Source organism: Centroberyx gerrardi, chromosome 23, assembly GCF_048128805.1.
Source record: "Centroberyx gerrardi isolate f3 chromosome 23, fCenGer3.hap1.cur.20231027, whole genome shotgun sequence".
NCBI lineage: Eukaryota > Metazoa > Chordata > Actinopteri > Beryciformes > Berycidae > Centroberyx > Centroberyx gerrardi.
Window position 1 is genome coordinate 16,866,811 of NC_136019.1, and position 24,044 is coordinate 16,890,854.

Consider the following 24,044-nt stretch of genomic DNA (forward strand, 5'->3'; position numbering starts at 1 on the left):
TATTTATGTATTTATTTATTTATTTATTTAATATCGACTTAAATGGCATTCCATAAAGAGGAGGCCCGGCTTGCACTAGGTCTACCTAGTCTTGTTTTTGGTTCTGTGTCCATTGTAATCTATTAAGCCTACTGCCTAAATCAAAACTTTGTAAATCTCCGATGAATTTAGCAATGCGCACTGCCCAGTAACCATCAATAGAATGCAATAGAATGTATCAACGTGAATTCGCATTTTGTAGTTGTATATTTAGATGATGCACCGTGCAACAGGTGTAAATATTGAACACAACGCTGGACTTAGGTAACCCCAGGAAAAAAACAATACAAACAACTTTTTAATTCTGGGAAACGAAACAGAAAGTGGTTTATCACCCAACAAAATAAAAGGAGCAGCAGGACAGCCCACATTATCGCATTATGCAGTGAGTGGTGAAATCCTTCGTCACCAGGACAGATAGTTTACAGGCCTAATGAGCGTTAAAAATATATGCTATGCTATTTTTACCATGGGCAAATCATCTGTTTTAATAAAGTATGTAGGCTACTACATCTTTGTCATTGTTTTTTCTAGCGCAAATACGTCCGCCTAACGAAGTAGAACTCAAAAGTCCTAATGTTTTTCTTACTTTGACCCAGCAAACTAACCGGTTAGCCTACATTGCATTCAGAAATAGTTTATAATCCTACCTGTGGTTTTATGTGTCCATGTTAGATTAACAAGGCTACTTTGTCCATATAAGGTTTACTACCCCAATGGCAGAAAATTGACTGAATTCATGCTTTGTAATTTTGTGAATGTCAGCTCTATTCCCATAGCATTCCTATAGGGAATGCTATTGCGGTTCTCAATCGTGAGTTTATAGCAACCCTATCGAGCTTTATGGTTCGTTTTTTTTTTTTTTTACATCTCCTAGCTATGGCAGCGATAGGCAACAGTGTGCCATTGAGGGCCGAGAGTGTGCAAGTTTTCATTCCAACCAAACACTACTGCAGGTGATTTAACTGATTAGTTCCTTCTCTCAGGTTGTTAATCTGTAAAATCACCTGGTGTAGTTTTTGGTTGGAATGAAAACCTGCAGACTCTCGGCACTCGTGGCATATGGTTACTTAGCTACCCCTGCTCTATAGTATTACTATAGGCTAGTATTTTCTGTGGTTGGTCTAGTAGGCTGCATGATATTTTAAAATCTTTCTATGATATCTGTATATTATCAATAGTAGGCTACTAAGGGAGGAGGCGGTCTAACTGGCTTGTTGCTCATTATCCCCAGTGAGAAATACTTCAAATAACCTGAGGTTGGACCTGGACCAAGAGTGGGACAGCTGAGAGTCCACCCACAATGAATAGCTCAGATGAGGAGGTAAGAGGAGGTAAAATCCAAATATATACTCATGTGAGGTAACGACAGTATGGGATTATGAATTGATTCATTTCACTTGAACATGCATTTTTCTTTCACCAATGTTTGATGTATATTTCACCTGACCTACACCTGCAACACACAGACAGAGAGTTTGTACATCAGAGACTCCAACACTGCTCGGGTTGAGGGACTCCATCCTGGGACTGACTATACTTTCAGCATCAGAAGGGTTGCAGAAAGTAGAAATCAAAGCAATGCAACCTCTATATCGGTCTTTACTGGTAAATATGTAAAATATTGTTATCTAGATTTTTGTTTCTTGAAATCAATTCAAATTGCTCTGCATCTGTCCTGAAGTAGATAAACTACTACAGCATTTCCTCAATATCTTTCCTCAGTATTATCCTCATAACTCACAGCAGTTTATACTTACAATGATGTATACTATCAATTTATGTCATACAGATTTATGTGACACTTAAAAGGTGGTAGACTGTATTTCTGAGTGAAAAAAAAAAGTGGGTAAAGTGATTGTACCTTCCACTACTTCCTTGATTCTTGACAATCAAACATCACTCTAAAATGCAGACATGCATAGAGGGAACATTAATTTCCAGTTTGGAGTGAAGGCATTTTATTTTATTTTTCACAGAGCCTCTCCCTCCTGAGAAGATAACGGTCTATCAGGTCAGCACTGACTCAGTGTCTCTGAGTTGGGACACCTCTGCTGGTGAAGTGGGAGGTTACATCGTGACCTGTTGCTGTGAAGGAGAAACTGTCCAGGAGCTGACAACAGACACCAATAGCCTGACGTTCAGCAGCCTGAGTCCAGGGGTGAAATACTCCTTCTACGTTTCAACACGACTGAAGAACGGAACACTAAACAAGCCTGCTGTGACATCTGCTCACACAAGTAAGTTATTTTCATGCTAATAATACTATTACTGCTACTACTAATACTTTGATAATATAATTATTTATAATTTAATAATGAAATTTTGTTTAGCGCTTTTTATAAGACGTGCAAAGTGCTTTAAGAAAGCAACACTTCATAAAAGCCAATTAGATAAGTATGAAAAATACCACACACTTTAAAACAGGATAAATAATAAACAAGGTTAAAACAAGTACAAGCTTGTTTAGATTTTAGACCCAAAATCCGAAATAAATGTAATTTTGAACAAATTTTGTATTGTCACTGCAAATGATTTGTAGATCAACAATTGTTTAGGAGATCTTTTCACTTTACCTCATTATATGGTGCTGATGAACAGTGGGTTGGGTGTGTAAATCAGGCAGAATGCAAAATGCCCTAAGTGTCTCATTGCCAGAGATCACTGGTTACATCAGGCTACCTTGCAAATGTTGGCCTATAATTCAATTAATTGCGGATTTATACTTTAGAAACTTAAAACACTAATGAAAATGGGTTTAAAATATTCTTGGTTATCTTCATATTCACAGAGACACACTTGAAGAGCTTTTTGGAAGATCTGGGGTTGGAGCAGCACTACACAGAGAAGCTATCACTGAGCACAGTACTTCAGATTGATGAGAAGACCTTTGCTGATGAATCTGCTAAGTGTCATTCAGATCTTCCATGGTGTTTTCTGAAGAAGTTAATGATGGTTAATGTGACAGCTAGGAATGTGAAGTGTACATCAGTATGTGAGTCAAACTGTGATGCTTCCTCTGGGAATACAGATTTAGATCTTGATAATCTGGTCAACAGTCCAAACTCAGGTGACATGTTAAACCCCTTAGGCATTAAATACAGGCCCTTGACTCCAGAGTCACACAGATCATGCATCACAGATGCATCAGTAGTACACTTAAATCAAAATAAATGCTTTCAAAAAAGAAAATGCTTGTAGTGCGCTTGATTTAAAGTGTCTAGAACAGCCCCAGAACCAGCAATGAAACCATCACTTTTAAGGCAACTTAAATCAAACAGATGGTAGGCCTATAGTTTTTAAACTGTAAATTTGTAAATCCAGTGGAAACTACTGTAGCCAGAGCAAATACGACCTGTGATGTTATGAAGCTGTTTGTGCCCTCTGTCATGTGGGAGCTGGGATGGAGATGAATCTCTGCTACGCTGACTGCTTTTCCTGGTGAGGAATCATGATGCTACAGGATGCCCACATGATGATGGACAACTTTGGACCAAAATGGACTGAAGAAATCAAGAGGAGAAACTTTCTAATTCCATGAAAAGACTTCAAACTTCGAGCCGGTGCCATTTTTTCAAACTGCACCTGTTGTCTTCTGTTGTCACAAAGTATTTCATTCATTCACTCAAAGAACAAACAAACAAAAAAAACAAACAAGAAACTTAATATTTACAAATATTTTGTCTGTTTGTTTCTTACACTTAAAAATGTACAGTTTTGATCCTCTTCTAGATGTTGCATGTCTGTCTCTCTCCTGCCACCTAGTGTGGTTTTCCTTCACAGATCCAGTTTCCTCAGAGTGGGCAGGCTACAGTGAATCTGTCACTATGGCGCCCTCTAGTGTTAGCTTATAAAATAGACAAGGAAAAGAACAGACCAAACTAAATACCTTTTGTTGCTGTTTTCACCTCCGGAGGTGTCATTGTAGTTGTATTGTGGTGGTGAAGTTTCCTTCACAGCCTCCCACTGCCTTCTTATTCACAGGAGTGAGTATAAAAGGGTTCGTATGGATCTGATGGGACGTAACAGACTAGCAGGGTAGACTCCTGGCAAACATTGTGGATAGCAAGATGGCCATGCCTTTGAATGTCTTTGTTTATGAGATACTTTAACCAGGAACAGTGTTTAAAATGATGAAATAAAAATAAAGAATTTACAAACCTGGTACAAGGAAAAGCTGTCAAAGTATTTTGATGTCAGTGAGTTAAAGAATATGCGACACAGATGGTTTAGATAGCTGACCATTCAGATACCAAAGGAGTGATCCAAAGTTCTATCACTCAGGTTCACAGTGTGTGGATGTAGACCAATGTGACATCATCATTGTGATGTGTGATCTTCCTGTCAAGACAAAGTCACCAAGGGGTGATACTGAAATATTATTATTATTATTATTGACCTACAAAATCTTTAGGTATACACAGACCGGATGGCAAAGACCAGGTCACCTTTGGTCTTCAGCCTGAACTCTGTAAAGGCGAGGATGAGCTGAGCATCACTGACTGCTGCTCATAAGGGGCTAAAAGATCTGAGTTGTAGCTTGCAGTCAGAACTCACTGAGCCTTGATAGGCATTCATAAAATCTTGAAATCATTTCTAAAACTAACTTATGGAGGTTGTCAAAAAAGTTTTTAAACTGTTTTTAAATTTCAGAAACCTATAATAAATTTACAAATACCTTTAATTCAACACTTAATAAGTTCAAACCAGTGTCCATACTCTCAGAGCTCTCTGTTGTAGTGTGTTATGGTATAGAGTATCATGGTAATGCTGAGGTCTAAGGAGGATTGTTTCAGATGTGATATATTGCAAGCTTTGGGTAAATTCAATGCAATTACTTGCACTGCAGATGGTTCCTGAAAAAGAGAGCATTGCTCTCAGTGAAACTCCCCCAGAATAAATAAAGGTGAAAAAAAAACAACAACCAAGAAAGAGTGATCGTCTAGTGGAAGAGATGCAAAAGAATAGCTGTCTTCATTTGTTCAGAGACCTGCCATAAAGTTTCATAGACGCAGTTTAACAGGAATAAGCCTCAGCAAGGTTCCCCGGATTCCTGCAGGTGGCGTCTGCATGTAGAAGAAGTGGCTGCAGTCTCTGAAGCTGTTCGACACACTTGCGCCCACCAGAGTGGTCGCCATCAGCAGGGGGAAGGACAGGAGGCAGCCCCGAAACAGATGCATCTTCACACAGCTGAAGACATGAGGATGACGAGGATAGCCATTATAAGATACCAGGTTATTTCCTCATTACAAGTGGTTCTCCATTTCCAGTCACACGCCAATATAAGTAGTTTAGATTAAATTAGCTATGTATACAGTATCTGTTTAATATGAACACTGAACTAATGCACTAGTGGACAGTCTCTACAATCTACATCTGAAACAACACTGCTAAAATCTGGAATGTATAGATACGATATGTATATGTAGAGTGATACAGTATACAGTATATACTCTACTATTTATATCTTACACTGTTCCTTTGCTCTGTATGTGAGGTCCTGTTGTCCTTTTGGATTGTCTCTGTCTGCACCAATGTCAATAATTTCAGTATTTGGAAGATAATTCAAACTATGTCAACTAGCAGATGATACAGCAGTTTTATAGAAATAGATAGAAATGAGGTTGTTAAATCTGTCGTGTATTGAATGTTCTAACGTGTCAGGACAAATAATTGTACATGCTGTGCAGATGAAGCTACTGTGAAGTGTGATTTTGGGCTGTACATTATTATATATGAAAATAATAGTTGATAACAGCTGTAACTGAGAATAATAGACACTTAAATTTACAGTGTCATTTATTTGGAATAAATTGTTTAACTGCATATTCTATGGATTTTAGAGGGAAAATTATCCAAAAGGAATTTTTAATGTAATCAGACATGAATAAATGGAAGTACTCCAGTGGTTTGCCATGTAATCTGTATGAGTTACACTTTGACAGTAAATTTCCCAACCCTGTACATGTTGATGCACATCAGAGCTACTACAGTTTATCTTCATTCAGTTGGTGACAGAGACAGACAGTGTCTTCACTATCTTACCATCATCACCTGACTGTAAGAGTACAGGCTGATATGGCAGGTAAGCAATTCTATCTTCAGACTAATGTTTGACAAAAAAATATGCATGTTTGAAATTATAATCATTTTATGTGTTTTGATGAGTTTGTTTTGATTAGAATAATGTTTTGGGTCTTGCTTAGTTTGGGATTTTATTATTTGTAGCAACTAAGTCATTCTTCCTTCACCTGTTCAAAGTGATTATTGTCTGTTCTACAAAAGTATCTCTTACAAACTTCATTGCCCCTCATAATGAAGACGCATTTGTTTGATCGTAGTTTGTTTATTACATCATCATTACGTTACTCTGAGGTATCAAAAGGCACACCTATTACATCCAGCAACAACTTTATGTCAGAACCTATGAGTCAATTTGTTGACCATTTCATTAAATACATTGTTAAACACTAGCGTCTTATCTTGCTGACACAAGAGATCCGGATGTTGTCTGAGGTCACTATTCCTAAAGACGCTTTCCTAGTTTCATCCACCAATATACCTCATGAAGAAGGCTTAAATGCTGTCTTACTTTCTTGAACAACAACCATGTGAATTATTATTGGCCCTACTTTGTCTTGAAGTCACATAATTTCATGTTTGATAGCAAATTCTAGTACTAACAAATCCAAGGGACAGCCATGGGGGCAAAAGTAGCCCCCATGGCTGTCCCCCTTTCCCTAGTTGCCCCCTTGTGTATCATCTGCTAGTTGACATTGTTTGAAATCTCTATTATTGGACAACCCTGTCTAATTGCCCGACTGATGTTGAATCTTTGAGCTGTTCCTTTTGTCAACTTCACTGAACTTGAGCAGTCATTATGTATGTGAGGTGATCTTTGCACTGATGATGATGGTGACACTGTCCAAATTTGATATCAAATGCTCTAACAACACAGTCATGTAGAAATAAAGCAGTGTGATATCAGAATATTGAGGGTTCACCTGCAAACGGGCCACACTGTGGACGACCCCCTGACCTTTGTTATGAAGCACAGGAAGGAGAGCAGTGAGGTCGAAGTTCACACTCACATGTGCCTCCTCCCAATGAGCTGTGACTGGAATCCACCAGAAGAGGAAACATTACAGAAAGATCCTAACTGCAAAATCTAATCTCAATGAAGATTGCAATTTACACCTGGTGTCCTTTCTAAATGCAGTTAGGCTGTCCTAAAACAAAGATAAAATAATTAATTTAATGGATGAGACAGTTAACATAGGATTTAGGATTTGCTTTTGTAATGGAGAAAATGATATTTTCTTAACTGACTTTTGACATGAGCTAGGCAAGTATAATTGTATGTTGAAAATCCGTCTGCAGCCAGAGACGTAAAAGATTTTAATCTGCCTCGGAAACTATCCACTGCTTTGACCATATATAATGATTAGATTCACATGAATTCCACAATATGTAGTTTCACATTCCTTTAAACGGAGTAAACTATGGTAACATGAGGTGCAGTGTCTCATGGGTTGAACTGTAGCTGTTAAAGACTTGCCCTGACCTGATGGAGCAGTTTATAGGACAGAGTGAAAAGTTAATCATTTTACTGCTGAGTGGCAGAACATCAAATCACACAAAGTATCTCCAGTCTGCTGAAACCAGAACTGGTTTGAAATGATTACCACTATTGAATATGTGTGATTAATTAAACATGTAAGTTGAGAGGCTGTAATTAGTAAAATGTATACACGTGTTGCCCACAGTGGGATAAAAATATAATATAAGGTAATGCAGGATTTGAAAAGTTTTCAAATGTGCCAAGCCACTCCCAAAGCAAAAAACACCTAGGGCTCTGTTTGTTTTTCTTTACATATAAACCCAGTCTGGAGTGGACCCTGTACTCCTTTTCTGAGAAATAGATTATTGTTGTAGGCTTGCTCTAATAATTTTCACAATCGCCAATAAAAAGCTGGTTTTACAGTACATATTTTTATACCTCTATCAGCTTTCATATCTAGGTTATTTAGATCCTGCTATTTTGATGAAATGTTTTCATGTATGTGCTGTTTTTTTGTGTGTGAAATGTCTGACTGAGTGGTTGCCATTATAATATAGTATTAGTATTAACCCTCCTGTTGTGCTTGGGCTCAATTTGACCCCATCCAGAGTTTGATGTCTCTAACAAACTATTCCACCTTATTTTTTTTGCTCAGCAACATGGAGCCTGGAGAGCGGAAAGGAGAGCAAGACAGTTACTAATAAGAAAAATAATAATAGTAAAAATTATTTCTGATATGTTCAAAGACCATTTTATTAATCCGACGTCCTGTCTGGAGTAACTTCACCTTTCTATTCCAGAGTGCTGTGAAGTCTCAAACAAGTTAATTTTAACCTGACCCTGCAAAGGCATTTTCAGGGGGTTACAGGGTTCTGTCATAGAGCGAGAAAATTAAATGTGAGATGGAGTTTGCCTTTGCATTTTAATATTGGCAGACAATGTGCATAGACCTACCTAAACCTGATGTCATGATTTTTGCACACATTACTGAAAATTATTTTAATTTTAATTTAAATATTGATAGGATTATGCTTCCAGTAATGGACCGGTCAAATGGGGAAACTTTAAATAAATGAGCAACAACTTCGACCCCAACATAAAAAGTGCAGCTTTATTCCAAAACACTGTAAGAGCAGGGTTAGGTTTTGGTTCACTGGAATCCTCCACAGAAAAAAAAAAATTCTGGGAAACGAAACTGCTCACCAGATGCGTTATGCTAGCTCGAATTACCAGAAAATAAGACTTCCGGTTTGGACGTTTCGCCTTCAAAATAAAAGCGTGAGATTTTAAATATGTAGAAATACTGCTTTTAACCAATTACGTTGTATTTAATCGTCAAATTCAATAAGTGAGCACCCATATTAACGTTTGATGTCATAATCATAATGAAAAATACCTAAATTGGAAACCTTACCTTTCATTGTAGCCTAAATGAAATACAGAATCTCTTAGTACCAATCCATCATCACCTACACGGGACACATGAAGGTTTAAAACATCAGGGAAAGTAATCCAAGATGTTTGTCTCACTGATGCTGAACCACATGCCATACATGTTTGGGTCTTTAGTGATAGAGTGGTTGAAAAGAGAGCTGAGAGAGTCACATGTAGCTGCTGGTGGTAATAGAAGAACGGGGCTCATGTGAGAGAAATGGGGCACACTTAAAATACATTTTTCACAGCTGTCAATATGTTTGGCTTTAACAATTGTTCGGACACCCCATGCATTTAACCAAGTTAACAGTGGTTCTATCAAATCAAGTGGATCATTATGCTGAGACACGGACAATGATGGGACTTTCAGTGTTATTTCTTGTAAAACCTCATGGAGCTCTTTGGGGTTCAATTTTCCTGGTTGTTGGACAGCTGCTTGGATAAGAATAGCAAATTTTCTGTCATAGATGACATTTCTGTCTGTAGGAGTGTTTTGACATGGAACTTGTGCAGTAGCAATGAAAGGTGAACTGTACAGTGTCGACTTTATTCTACAAATATCACAGTTTTACAGTATGTCTGTCTTTGAGGGCCTGCCATTACTTTTCTTAAACAGCTTGGTCATGTTAATGCGTAGTGAAAGTAGCCTACAGGTCTGCAGGAGTGTTTTAACATAGAGCTTGTGCAGTTACAATGAAAGGTGATGTGTAGGGTAGTCTGTGTAGCCTATGTAGTCCAAAAATGCCAAATCTCTGTTTTCAACTAAATGATTACATCAGTTCTTATCATGGAAAAACATTGTACTGATTGTATAGTTGCATTTTTTGCTTAATTATTTGTTTTTTGTGCAAAAATACGTTTTTTTAGTCAATATTTGAGTGTTGTGGATTTGTAGAAATTACGCTTTTATTATGAAACAATCTTACTCTTATTTAGGCTGGCGAAACACAAGCTTTATCACCAAACTGAATAAAATGAGGAGCCATACGGAGGCAGCCCACATTATCGCATTAATGCAGGGAGTGGTTAAATCCTTCCTCTTCATAACTAATCTGTATGCCTAAAACTTGAATATAGCATTTACGGATAATATGTAAAGGCTAGGCTGTTTTTGCCATGGGCAAGTCATCAGTCTTAAAAAGGTAGGTTACTAGGTCTTTGTTATTGAGTTTTCATGCACCTAACAAGTAGCCTAGGCCTATGAGCTCAACAAAATGAGCTAACCGGTTATATTGCATTCAGAAATAGTTTGTAATCCTACCTGTGGTTTTTGTTCGATGAGTTCATGTTAGACGGGATTGCAGAGACTCTTCTGAGATACTTCCCCAATTGCAAGAAATTGACTGAATTCAGGATAATTTTGTGAATGTGTGCCCCAACAAAAAATTGCTATCATATTCAACTTATAGTATGTGGTTCTAAATAGTGAGTTTAGTGACATTACTTTATGGTATTTTTATATCTCTGATGTTCTGTTGTTGCTCTATAGTAGGCTGCTTGGTATTTTAAAGTTTTGCTATGATATTTGTATATAATCAATAATACTAAGGGAGAAGAAGGTCTAACAGGCTTGTTGCTCATTCTGCCCAGTGAGAAGCAGTTTGAATAACCTGAGCTTGGACCAAGAGTGGGATGGCTGAGAGTGCAATGGACATCTCAGATGAGGAGGTAATCAGCTGATTTTTACATTCCTAAATCTAAGGGAAATCATAATAAAATCCAAATATATAGCCTACTCGTATGAGATATAATGGGTATGAGATTATAAATTGATTCATTTTACCTGAACATGCTTTTTTTTCTCTCAACTTTCAAGATCTTCTACGATGCAAGTGATTCATTCTCTGAGCCTCACTTTGGGGAAGGAAGGGACGATCCTCCAACACCACAGTCTGACTGTCAGTGTCAACACACTGATACAGGTGTAGAAGGTCAGTCATAAGCACAGTGTTGTTGAGTAGAAATACATGAATATATACTGCCAGGAAACTGGGCACATCTTCCATGACTGAAACTGTGCTGCAATGAGGACACATTGTGAAATATTTAGAAATATTTTTCCATATTCTTTCTTATGACAGATGTTCCTCCACCTGAAGAAATAGCTGTTGCCGACGCTCGTAGTGACACTGATTCTCTTGGCTGCACCCCAGCCAAGAGAAAATACACCTGCAACACACAGACAGAGAGTTTGTACATCAGAGACTCCGGCACTGCAGATGTTGAGGGACTCCATCCTGGGACTGAGTATACTGTCAGCATCACAAGGGTTGCTGAAAGTGGAAATCGAAGCAATTCAGCCTCTATATCTGTCAAAACAGGTAAATATGGAAGATATCATTGTCTCTATCATTTTTCTCAAAATCAAATCAAACTGCATCGGTCTTGAAGAAGATAAACAAAACTTTGAACTGAATGTGACAATAGATGATGCCAGGCAGTGATGTAGTGGCAACTAAAAAGGTCAGTGACAATCATAAAGCAAACAAGCTCCAGTAGATACACTTTCAGTTATATTTTCAGAAACACATTCATTTTTGTATTTATCTTTTAAAGACCCATAACCTACACTGTTTGATACTACTTTCCAGTTTCTGAAGTCTCGAAGAAAAAAGGAACTATCATCCCTCCATCACTTCTCATTTTAGGGCCATGTGGCGTGTGAAAAGATATCTGAGGATTGACAATTTGTATACAAACTGTACAGGGCCTTCAAATTCACACCATGATGTTTTCATGTTTTGTACTTTTATCCCACCAAATTAGGAACATAGGAAGTACTGAGCTAAAAAATCAAGCTTGAATATAAGATTGGATATCAAACTGTGAATCGGGTCAAATTGAGCCCAAACATAGCAGGAGGGTTAATACTGCACATTTAATTAATAGTACAAATGGCAACCACTCACTCACACATTATCATTATACACACACAACACACACACAAAAACATTTTATCGGAACAATGGGATCTAAATAACTTTTTTTTTTTTACACTCAATAATAAATAAACTCAATAACAAATGAACGATTTTATGAATAATTATCATCAAAAGTTCAAACTTCATACAAATCTCCATAATTGCCTGAACAATTCTCTTGACAAATTTCAATACAACATGCATCATTGGTGAGATATGGGTCCAAACAGCATGGACATTAATTTAATCAGTTAATTAATAATAGTTATAATAATCATAAACACATCAAAATCAGCGGTTGGGGTGAATCCATAATATCCCCCTTTCGGGGATATAAATATGTACTGTGAAGCTTTTTATTGCATTTATATGAGGTGATTGTGAAAATAATGAGAGCAAGCCTACAACAATAATCCATTACTCAGAAAGGAGTACAGAGTGCATTCCTACTGGGTTTATAAAAAAACAAACAGAGCCCTAGGTGGCTTGGCACATTTGAACTTGAGTTGCCAGTTTGGAGTGAAGGCTTTTCATTTTATTTGTCACAGAGTCTCTCCCTCCTGAGAAGATAACGGTCTATCAGGTCAGCACTGACTCAGTGTCTCTGAGTTGGGACGCCCCTGCTGGTGAAGTGGGAGGTTACATCGTGGCCTGTTGCTGTGAAGGAGAAACTGTCCAGGAGCTGACAACAGACACCAACAGCCTGACGTTCAGCAGCCTGAGTCCAGGGGTGAAATACTCCTTCTACGTTTCAACACGACTGAAGAACGGAACACGAAGCAAGCCTGCTGTGATAACTGCCCACACAAGTAAGTTGGTGGAGAGATAATATTAATACTGTTACTACTACTACTAATATTTTGATAATATATTTTTATTGTAATTTAATCATATCATTTTGTTTAGCATTTTTTAAAAGACTTACAGAATGCTTCAAGAAAACAATACTTCATAACAGCCAATTTGATCATTTAAAAAATGCCAGACACTTAAAAACAATGTTGCAGAAGAATTGTACAGGCAAGTGAAACAAGAATAAAATAGGTAAAAACAAAGACAAGCCTGTCTGTAGAAATACTTTTAAGATGTTTTAAGATTATTTAAGAGATGACAGTGCTGAAGTTAATTTTGGGATCTGCATCTACAGTGGCTATAAAAAATATTTTTTATAAATTTATGCTCCTTGACTTGTTGTGCATTTTGTTTTGCTACAAAATTTGTTCAAGGTCCTCAAGACTTTTGTGGGTAATTCTCATGAAACTGAGTCTCAACTGGGACTGATTTTGAAAAAATTCAAATGATTGAAATTACATTTTCTTCAGGAATTACAAAGAACAATGCCTTCATGTTTGACTACTTACTTCATTATATTTTTTATTTTATCAAACATTTCTCTAAATGACAGATGAAATATTCTCATTACTGCAAAAAAAACGATTCTTTATTTTATCAAACATTTCTCAACACGACATAAGGATAATTTTGACAATCATTTTAAAAAAGTTTTCTTCTCAGTGGCTACATAAAATTCTAATTTTTGATCTAGTTTCACCCCTTTACTCCCTTTTCACTTTACTTCATTATGTGGTGCTGATGAACAGTGGGTTGGACATGTAAATCACTCAGAATGCAGAGTTCTCATTGCTAAAGATCACTGGTTACATCAGGCTACTTTGCAAATTCATGTAACCTATGTTTCAATTTATTGATTTATAGATTTATACTCATACTAATTTATACTAACAACCAATGAAAATGGGTTTGTAACAGGGCTGGGAATTGATAAAAAAAAGTAATTAATCGCACAATTTTCTGTGATTAATCGCGATTAATAGCTTTTTTTCCCCCTTAAGTCTGAAGCTTGTAATCATAGATATTTAAACGTAGAATGACCAAATTAATCACTAAATCACCAAATTAATGTAGAATCAGCACAAAGGAAGTATATTTGAAATCAAATACTTTAGTTTAATGGCACCTTTTCAATTGAAAACAGACCCATCAAAATTCAGCTTGAAAGCCATATTTCTTTATATGCACTAACTGAAATAATAACAAAAACTACAAGTGCTAGCTGAAAACTAGCATAAAACTCCATCCTGTCCTCTCTCATTAGCCAGGATGGCTTGGCTGGTCAGCCACTACAGGATGTAAACAAAACGGAGCAAAGAAAAAAACCAAAAAAACCCCAAACAGATCCTGTACAGTAGTAGCCTACAGGCTCACAGCGCCCTCTAGAGGCCAATTAACAAACTATGGATGGCAGACCGACTATCTGCCTTGGGAAAACAAGCACAAATCCTGTGCAGGTCCATTAACGTTACTTCAATACCACAAGGTAATAACGTTACCTACCGTTAAAGGGCGTAGGGCAGCTAGAAGACAAGTTATCAAGTTACTATTTACAAATCCTGTTACTAAAACAGCCACAAATTGTGGAATGTTAAGTTTCACTTTTGTTTTCACAAGGAGAGACTCGGGATTGAATACAATGCTGCTGGTCTCCTGGTCATCCCCAAATGACAGACATGACGTGATGTGTACATCACGCGCATTAGAGATCCATTTAGATCAATTTCTATACATTGAACAACTTTTATTTTGCCTATGTATGGGAAACACTTCATCTCGCAGCCAAAGACACCCTCTGCTCCTGGCTGCGCCATGGCAAAAAAATCAATGCTGTCAATTGCGTTAATTTGTTTCAATGCATTAAACATATGCTACAAACGCATTAATTTTCACAGCCGTAGTTTATAATATTCAATGTTATCTTAATTTCCACAGAGACACACTTGGAGAGCTTATTGGAAGATCTGGGGTTGGAGCAGCACTACACAGAGAAGCTATCACTGAGCACAGTACTTCAGATTGATGAGAAGACCTTTGCTGATGAATCTGCTAAGTGTCATTCAGATCTTCCATGGTGTTTTCTGAAGAAATTAATGATGGTTAATGTGACAGCTAGGAATGTGAAATGTACATCAGTATGTGAGTCAAACTGTGATGCTTCCTCTGGGAATACAGATTTAGATCTTGATAATCTGGTCAACAGTCCAAACTCAGGTGACATGTTAAACCCCTTAGACATTATCACTGCTCTCTTTCTGTGCTCCAATGGCTTTGTACAGCAGGAAATGGCATTGAAAATGTCCATGTGTTTTCAGTGCCTCTGCTGCTTCCTAATAGTGACACAAAACAGTGCACACTCATGCTTTGGGCCATGAGAGACATTGTTAAGAAGTACAGACCTCAGTCACTTTCAGAATCCAGGGGCTTTATTGAAGAGAGAATTGTTCTCTCTGAACTTCCCATGGTGTCTTTTGTGAGACTGGGTGAGTGCTCCTTGTCCAAGTCAGAGATTCTCAACAAGCTTCTGAGCAATTCCCAACAGTATCACGACACCTTTGTTCACCGCGACATGGAGTGTGGTGATAGTCCAAGGAGAATATCGAATGGATTGGCTGAAATTAGTTGGTATCTTCCCTGTGGGAACAAAAACATTGACATTTTTGGTGAGCCAGTAGCTGTAGCTAACCTCAGGGGGGACATCGCTTTGTTTGAAGCACAATACTCTTTTTTGTGCCAGACATCTGCAGCAGTTTTTGTGTTCTTTGACAATTTGGACTCTCAGTACAGGCTACTGACCAACCAACACAACAAGGCACAGGTGTTCTTGGTGGGTAACCAACAGAGCAAAGGTTTCAGTCTTGATGCTCTAAAAAAAGTAGCATCTGAGTTGAACTTGACAAACAGCAACATCATTTTGAAGACCAAGCAGATGAATGATGCAGACTTTGTCAAAAACATGCGAAAAACAGTCAGGGATGTAGTTGAGAACTCAAGGACCAAGATGCGAGTGGAGCAGATGGCTGATATCGCCCATGAACTGGGAATCTTGGTTGATGAGGATTCCCCAGAGTGTCAGAGTGCCAAGCAAAATGCAGATGCCATCACTGCAGAAATACAAGACATCCCACAGTACAAAGAAGCCCAGCTTCCCTTGCAAGGCCAAATATGGAAAGAATTGACTCGTTTAGAGAAGGAAGAATGTAGGCTTAAAAAAGCAGGGGCTGAAAACATAGAAAAGTACAAAAGTGATCTCCTAGTACAGAAAAGGCAACTTCGGAAACAGCAGAACCGTTATAAGATGTCAAATGCAATGACATGCTTCATGAGGGCAATATCAAGCCCAGGGATAGAGAGATCCTATTTCCTGAAATGGATGCGGATTAATCTTGATAACCTGTCTCGTGAAAAACTCTCTGGGCTCAGGGAGCAGTACAAAGAGAAATGCCAGAAGTCTGAAAACAAAGAGGAAATTAAAGACCTTGACAGACAACTTTCCAACAGCTCATTGGGGACTGAACACTTCTTGCGTGAAATGTGTCAAATCTATGAGGCTTCAGTCTCCCTTCCAGAAAAGAACCCATCACGTAAAAAACTGCGGCATCTGCCCAAACTATGTGCAGAATTGCTCCTTGATGGATTTCCCTTGGAGCTTGTAGATGGAGATGCATCCAACATACCGCTGAGATGGGTGAGTGATGTTCTCTCTCAGCTGAATACCTTGGTGCGTCCAAAGAACAAGATACTGGTAGTCACAGTTCTTGGAGTTCAGAGCACAGGAAAGTCCACTCTCCTTAACACCATGTTTGGAGTGCAGTTTGCAGTCAGCAGTGGTAGATGCACTAGAGGGGCCTTTATGTTGCTCATCAGAATCAACGAAGACTTCAAAAAAGTACTAAACTGTGACTTCATGGTGATCATTGACACTGAAGGCCTAAAGTCACCAGAGCTTGCACAACTGGAGGATAGCTATGAGCATGACAATGAGCTTGCAACCCTTGTTGTTGGGTTGAGTGACATCACAATTATCAACATTGCAATGGAAAATTCAACAGAAATGAGGGACATCCTACAAATTGTAGTCCATGCTTTTCTCAGGATGAAAGAGGTGGGCAAAAAGCCCAAATGTCAGTTTGTTCACCAGAATGTGTCAGATGTGTCAGCCCATGACAAGAACTTAAGGGACAGGAAACTACTGTTGCAACAGTTGAATGAGATGACCCAGGCAGCAGCCAAAATGGAAAAGAAAGAGGAGAACAAGAGCTTCACTGATGTGATGGAATACAATCCAGACACCGGGAACTGGTACATCCCTGGACTGTGGAATGGGAATCCACCAATGGCACCAGTTAATGCGGGGTACAGTGAGGCTGTTTATGATCTCAAGAAGAACATAATCCAAATTTTGGGAAATTGTGAGTCATCTGCTAACGATATCTTGGAGTTTATGGAGTGGACAACAAGCCTGTGGAATGCAGTAAAACATGAGAACTTCATCTTCAGCTTCAGAAATAGCCTGGTGGCTGATGCCTACATGAGGCTGTGCACAGAGTTCAACAAATGGGAATGGGAGTTCAAGAAACAAATGTACACATGGGTTACACATGCCGAAAGAAGAATTTCAAACTTTGGTACAGTTGCTGTGAAATCTGAGATATCTGACATGGGAGAATTTCTCAGTCATTTGAAAAGTGAAGCTTGCTCAGAGCTATCTAAATGGGAGAAAACTCTCCTTCAAAATCTGACACAGTACTTCAAACAACCAGAGGGTCATGTCCATCTAGTAGAGGGATACAGAGAGGACTTCTCAAACAGTGCAAAAAGCCTTCGACGAGAAATGGAGAGCTCTGTAGTTAATCAACTTGAAGCAGCAGCTGAAATCAGACAGGGGATGATAAAACTTGATAGAATCAAGGAGAGCCATACAAACATCTTAGAACAGAAAGTGCTTGGATTGATTGAGGAATGCCGTAAGAGAAAAGTCAGCAGGACAGATAAAGGGCTAGACAGAGAATTTGATAAGGTGTGGGATAAAACAGTGAGTGAATTATCCTTGGCTGAATTGAAGACCACTGACATCTTTGCTAAGGTGTATCGCTACCTAAGGATTAATCTAACTCGAAGGGGAAGTCATGCCAGTGAATTAGTGAGTCAAAAAAAACTGTGTGACTGTGGAACAGAGCCCTTCAAATATACAGCTGAGGGACTCTATCACAAATTTAAACACACAGTGAGTAGGTTCTTCAACAACCAAGATCACACAATTGCAGTACAAAGAATGGCTGACAGCATCATAGCTGCTTGCACACAGTTTGTGACTGAGAAAGTGGAAAGGAAAACCAATTATCATGACAATTACATCCTGGAGATCCTACACATGATTGACGAGAGGCTGATTAGCAATCCAAATATGAAGACGGATATTGGGTTTGAAGTTTCTCTAAAACAGCACATCTGTGGAGTTGCAGCCAGAGAGTTTCAGAAAATGCATGAAGACTTCATACAAGTGAATGACCCTTTGAGATGTCTCAATCAGTACAAAGACAAGTATCGTGCTGATTTTAAAGACCTGTTCCATGCACGAGACCAGTGCCAGAAGAAAGCAGCAGAATTCACCAACCTCTGCTTGCAGCCTGCAGTGGAAGCCTATGTCAACAGTTCCTTGGGTCCAGATATTATTGAGGAAATGCTGACGAGCAAAAATTCACTGCAATTTAGCACGCGGACATTTTTCCAGTACTCTGTTTTAAAGGATTTGCTTTCAATGGACAAATTTGAGAGCTATTTGAGCTACATTTGCTCATATGAAGATTATGTTAAGAACTGGATATTTGACCAAATAGTGGAACGCTTCTCAAAGGGGTCTACAAAGTTTGAGTTGGAGGATCGACTTCTGAAAGCAAGTCTCAATAGTATAAACAACGCAATCACAAAGGCCCAAATCGACAAGAATGGCAACTTGGTGAAATTTGTTGACGATATCTGCAGGGAACTTGGTGATGAACTGGTCATTTCACCGGACGCTCTCGGAGCTTTCATGATCCTAAACAATGCAAACCAGGAACAGTTTGCTCATTGGCTCACAGCATGTGTGGAAGAGATGGGACAAGCTCTTAGGGAGACATTTAAAAAAACAGACATCCAAACGAAACTAAAACAGCTTCGTGTCAATCCCCAGAATGAGCTTTTCACCAAGGTGATTGGATGTGGCAAACAGTGTCCATTCTGCACAGCACCTTGTGAGGCAGGAGGTAAAGCCCATACTGAACACTGGGCTTCAATACATCGGTCACAGGGTCTTGGTAAATTCAGATTTATTGACTCAGGCAAACTCGTCACTGAAATATGTTCCTCTCTTGTGATCACAGAGTGCTCATTCCGCTGCCATGCTACAAATTATGAATGGCACCCTTACAAGAATTACAAAGACATTTTCCCTGACTGGAAAATTCCTCCAGATGGAAGCCTTGAGGCATCAGACTACTGGAAATATGTGATGGCAAAGTTCAACAAGGAGTTTGCCAAAGAATACAATGCAAAGCTTGCTGATATTCCTCAACCCTGGAAAGACATTACAAGGAAGCAAGCAGAAAAAAGCCTCAAAGAATCATTTAACATCAAGTGAGAGCCTCTTTGACTGAGCTGAGGTCTACAACTTCTACTGAGGGATATTTTGATCTTATGACATTTTCTGATATGGCAGACAATACTTGTCACAAATAGTAACAAATATAAGATCACAAGGTTTAAGTCATTGCTAAAACACAATCCAGAAATATTTTTTTACCACCATGTCTTACAACATTAACATAATAGAAAGTCATTCAAATAGTGCTTCTCTTTACCTGATGCAGTATCTCTATGGTCACTTCCACTGTTTAAAAAAATCTTTCTTTAAGGATCAGCATTTAACTGTGGCTGTTTTGATGTGTTATAGTCTTATATAGCTTTTCAAACTTTGAGTCAATGTATTTCAGGAGTGTACAACATTTCTTTCCAATTTGATTCAATCAGAGTTTGCATTCATGTTTTCGTTGCTGTGGTGGGGGAAGTTCATGACATTGTCCTTTGAAAGTTGTAACAAATAAAGCAACAACACAATGTCTATTTTATGTGCATCTCCAAAGAGAGAGAAGTTAATTTGTTTTATTTGTTTTAAATCTTGGATCTTTTTCAAATTGCAAGTTTCAGAATCCAGAAATGTTTTTGTTTCAGTGAAATATTTGATACATACTCTGTACAGTTTTTAAAAGTATTATGACTATTCAGTCTATATTTGCTATCTATGCAGTACTTTGATCTGTTAATTATTTCAATAATCATTAAATTGAGAGCACAGTAAATAAAGAGACAAAATCAGCAGACTGGCTATGAATGTCTTTAATGTTTCCCAGATCAGAATCACAGCATACAGTGTGTAATAACTTCTAAAGTAAACAGAAATATCATCACCTTATTTATTTATATAGTTTTACTTTACTTTTTTTTTTTTTAATAATCATCTTTTTTAAAATTCCATTATTTAACATTTTTCTTCATCTCAAGTCTTGGGTTTCTGAATTCAACAAAGAATGTAAAAACAAGACAACAGGTGCAACTTCGCTATGAAGACCAAGCAGATATCCAGCTGAAGGGGTGTGTGTGTGTGTGTGTGTGTGTGATTGCCATCCAGGGGTGTTAATCATGTGCTTCAATGCACCTTTGTCCAGATACAGGATCTCTAAATTATCCTCTAATTTGCATGAAGCAGATTCATCTTGGTGCGTTTTGTCTCATAATCTGTCAGATTGACTTGAACATTGTAAACTACTGATCACAATTCTTCAAAAGATGCCATTACTTGTCCTGGTAAATAATTGCATGTAATGTTGAATTTGCATCACAATTTATGAAAAAAAATCCTTGGCCCACATGTGGGACCTCAGTACTGTATGAGGACATGAGGCATCTTGTTATCAAAGCCCTCATGTCTTTCCCACATGGGATTAAGTGGCTACATGTAAACACTGCTACATGTCAAGAGAGTGAACATTTAATTGACTGTACTTGTATTTAGTGTGTCAGTTTAGAAGTGCTGACCATGAGTCACTGGCCAGTTCCCTACACCATTGCATTAATTAGATGCTGAAAGGCAAAGCTGGATCTTGATCAGCGCTCTTATCCTCTGGGATGTTTCCATAAATACAGGCCCTTGACTCCAGAGTCACACAGATCATGCATCACAGATGCATTAGTAGTACACTTAAATCAAGACATACTTCAAATAAATGCTTTCAAAAAGAGAAAACACTTGTAGTGCGCTTGACTTAAGGTGTCTAGAACGCCAGAACCAGCAATGAGGCAATCACCTTTAAGGCAAATTAAACCAAGCAGATTGTAAATTTGTAAATCCAGTGGAAACTACTGTAGCCAGAGCAAATACGACCTGTGATGTTATGTAGCTGTTTGTGCCCTCTGTCATGTGGGAGCTGGGATGGAGATGAATCTCTGCTACGCTGACTGCTTTTCCTGGTGAGGAATCATGATGCTACAGGATGCCCACATGATGATGGGCAACTTTGGACCAAAATGGACTGAAGAAATGAAGAAAGAAACTTTCTAATTCCATGAAAAGACTTGAAACTTCGAGCCGGTGCCATTTTTGCAAACTGCACCTGTTGTCTTCTGTTGTCACAAAGTAAGTATTTCATTCATTCACTCAAAAAAAAAAACAAACAAAAAAAAAACAAACAAGAAACTTAATATTTACAAATATTTTGTCTGTTTGTTTCTTACACTTAAAAATGTACAGTTTTGATCCTCTTCTAGATGTTGCATGTCTGTCTCTCTCCTGCCACCTAGTGTGGTTTTCCTTCACAGATCCAGTTTCCTCAGAGTGGGCAGGCTACAGTGAATCTGTCACTATGGCGCCCTCTAGTGTTAGCTTATAAAATAGACAAGGAAAAGAACAGACCAAACTAAATACCTTTTGTTGCTGTTTTCACCTCCGGAGGTGTCATTGTAGTTGTATTGTGGTGGTGAAGTTTCCTTCACAGCCTCCCACTGCCTTCTTATTCACAGGAGTGAGTATAAAAGGGTTCGTATGGATCTGATGGGACGTAACAGACTAGCAGGGTAGACTCCTGGCAAACATTGTGGATAGCAAGATGGCCATGCCTTTGAATGTCTTTGTTTGCAGTCCATCTCCTCTTTTGATTTGATTTCTATGTTTAAGGCTGTGAGTCTTTTCCCAGTCTCTTCCCAAAGTCTCTCTTCCACAGTGTGCACCTTCTTCTGCTCTACCGCTGTATTGTCCATCCATCGATCCAGTCTAGTGAAGTTGTTGCTCTTTCATTCCTTCACCGACGGCAACCCCCCTCCCCCCGGACAGTCACTCTGTTTTGTGTTATACATTGTGCACATTTCCCTTTCAGTGGGCTTACAAAATGTCTGACAGGAGCAGCCAGGTTTATCTCTCCCATTCCAGCCCTTCCCCACCACCCCTTCAGGCAGTAATAAAATAGAAAACAAACAATCAAACAGGCTAAAGCTAGAACACAAGCAAAGACAGCACCGTTGACTAACTTCTCCCGTACTGGATGTAGGCTACCACGTGTTGCTGTGGGCTCAAACAACAGCACAACAGTTCAGTGGGGGTTGATTAATTAACATATTAACCAACGCATTACCCATGATCCATGTTTGCTACCTTTAGCAGAGAATCAGAGGGGGGCGTTGCTGAGCTGTAGGCCTGCGAATTCTCACCCAAAAGAAAAGAGCAGAATTAAAAACAGCAGTTGTCGACCATGTTGCTACTACCCTGTTTAGGAGATCCAAGTCCCCTTTTCATCTTCCAGCTCTGCGCTGCAGGCCGCGACGGCCCACCGGCTACCTTCAGTGTGCTTAGAGTTTAATTTACAACTGATGAGCTGACAAAAAGTCACTAGCTTAGTGAACTAACCCTTTAATGTGAGGATAATAGCAGAGCTGAGCTGAGGTCAGAAATTGTGTAGAACGGCGGTGACACAGTGAACTTGCGTGGCTTCGGCAGGGGATTCATGGGCGATCATCACGATATGTGCGTCGGTCTTGAATGCAACGCTCGTTTACTGGTGGAGAGAGGTGGAGGGAGGGAGTAAGGGATGTGGATAAGGAGGGGGGTGTTTGGATATGCAGCTGGAAGGAGCTCATTTTGGAGTCTGAGTGTTCACCATGGGGGCGATGCTGTCTGTCTGCCTCTCTATCTCTTTGCTCTCTAATTAGGCCCACCTATGCCCACGTGAAGCAATACTGACACGCTTGCCTCACGCACGTGCATGCGTACACGTATACACACACACACATCAAACAGAATATGCATGTGCTGGAAATAGGGGCGCAGACAGTATGAGAGTAGGGGAGTAGGAGAGTGTGAGTAAAAGAGGAGAAGCTGCCTGTCTTTTCCTTGTTTCTCGCCCTGACTGAAATACAAAAATAATTCTGTACAGGCAAGCTACAACGACAACTTTGGTACTTCACGTACCCTAAAGACCAATCATCTCCATACAGAAAGTAGCTACTGTCGGATAGGCTGTTGGCGTGCTGCATCAACCGGTTGGTGCAATACCTCTAAACAATGTCATGAGGGAGAGGGAAAGATGGAGGAATGAGTATTTGAAATTATGTTCACAGTTGTTGCTTTCACCATAACACTTTCTAGGATTTGTGGCAATGATTTTGTCTGTAAATGAGGGTTGGGAGGTGGAGAGGCTTTGTTGGGGGACTTCAGGGTTTTCTTGTTACAGAGAGGAAAAACAAAGAACAAAATATCCAAAGTGGAGACAGATATGATTTGATTAGATTTGGGAAACGTGCATTGACAGATACAGTGTCCTTTCCCCCGTCGTCATCTTTAAAAATAATTCATGCATAGATCCCCACTGAGAAAAAACCCATTTATATACTTTCTCCTTTGTACACATTTATATATAACTATATATAATATCATTTCTCTATATCTATATTTTCAGCAAAAAATCTTTCCACAAAAAAGCAACAATCAAACAAATGCTTGGAGGAAAAAATAAAAGATGAAAGAAAGAAAAACACAAGAGAGGCCAATTTGGCACTTTGTCATGAGAACACACAGCATCTGTTAGTTGACAGTAAATAGGAATACTCTAGAATTTTCTTTAGTTTTTCCCTGGATGGGAAAACAAACACAGTAGTACATACTTGGCACCAAGAATGCTGGTAGAATGACAGTATCAGATATCAATGTT

The 24,044-nt window shown here is 38.8% G+C and overlaps 1 protein-coding gene across 1 annotated transcript; it reads left to right on the forward strand.

The window, feature by feature from the left end:
* The first annotated feature begins 1,276 nt into the window (after nucleotides 1-1,276).
* Nucleotides 1,277-20,159, forward strand: LOC139925022 (interferon-induced very large GTPase 1-like). The gene is given in 9 exon segments (XM_078291723.1): nucleotides 1,277-1,363; nucleotides 1,509-1,647; nucleotides 2,019-2,279; nucleotides 2,831-3,192; nucleotides 10,851-10,965; nucleotides 11,116-11,355; nucleotides 12,504-12,764; nucleotides 14,743-15,114; nucleotides 15,117-20,159. Coding segments are annotated over 9 exon segments (6,084 nt in total). The 5' UTR covers nucleotides 1,277-1,342; the 3' UTR covers nucleotides 19,430-20,159.
* The last annotated feature ends 3,885 nt before the right edge of the window (nucleotides 20,160-24,044 follow it).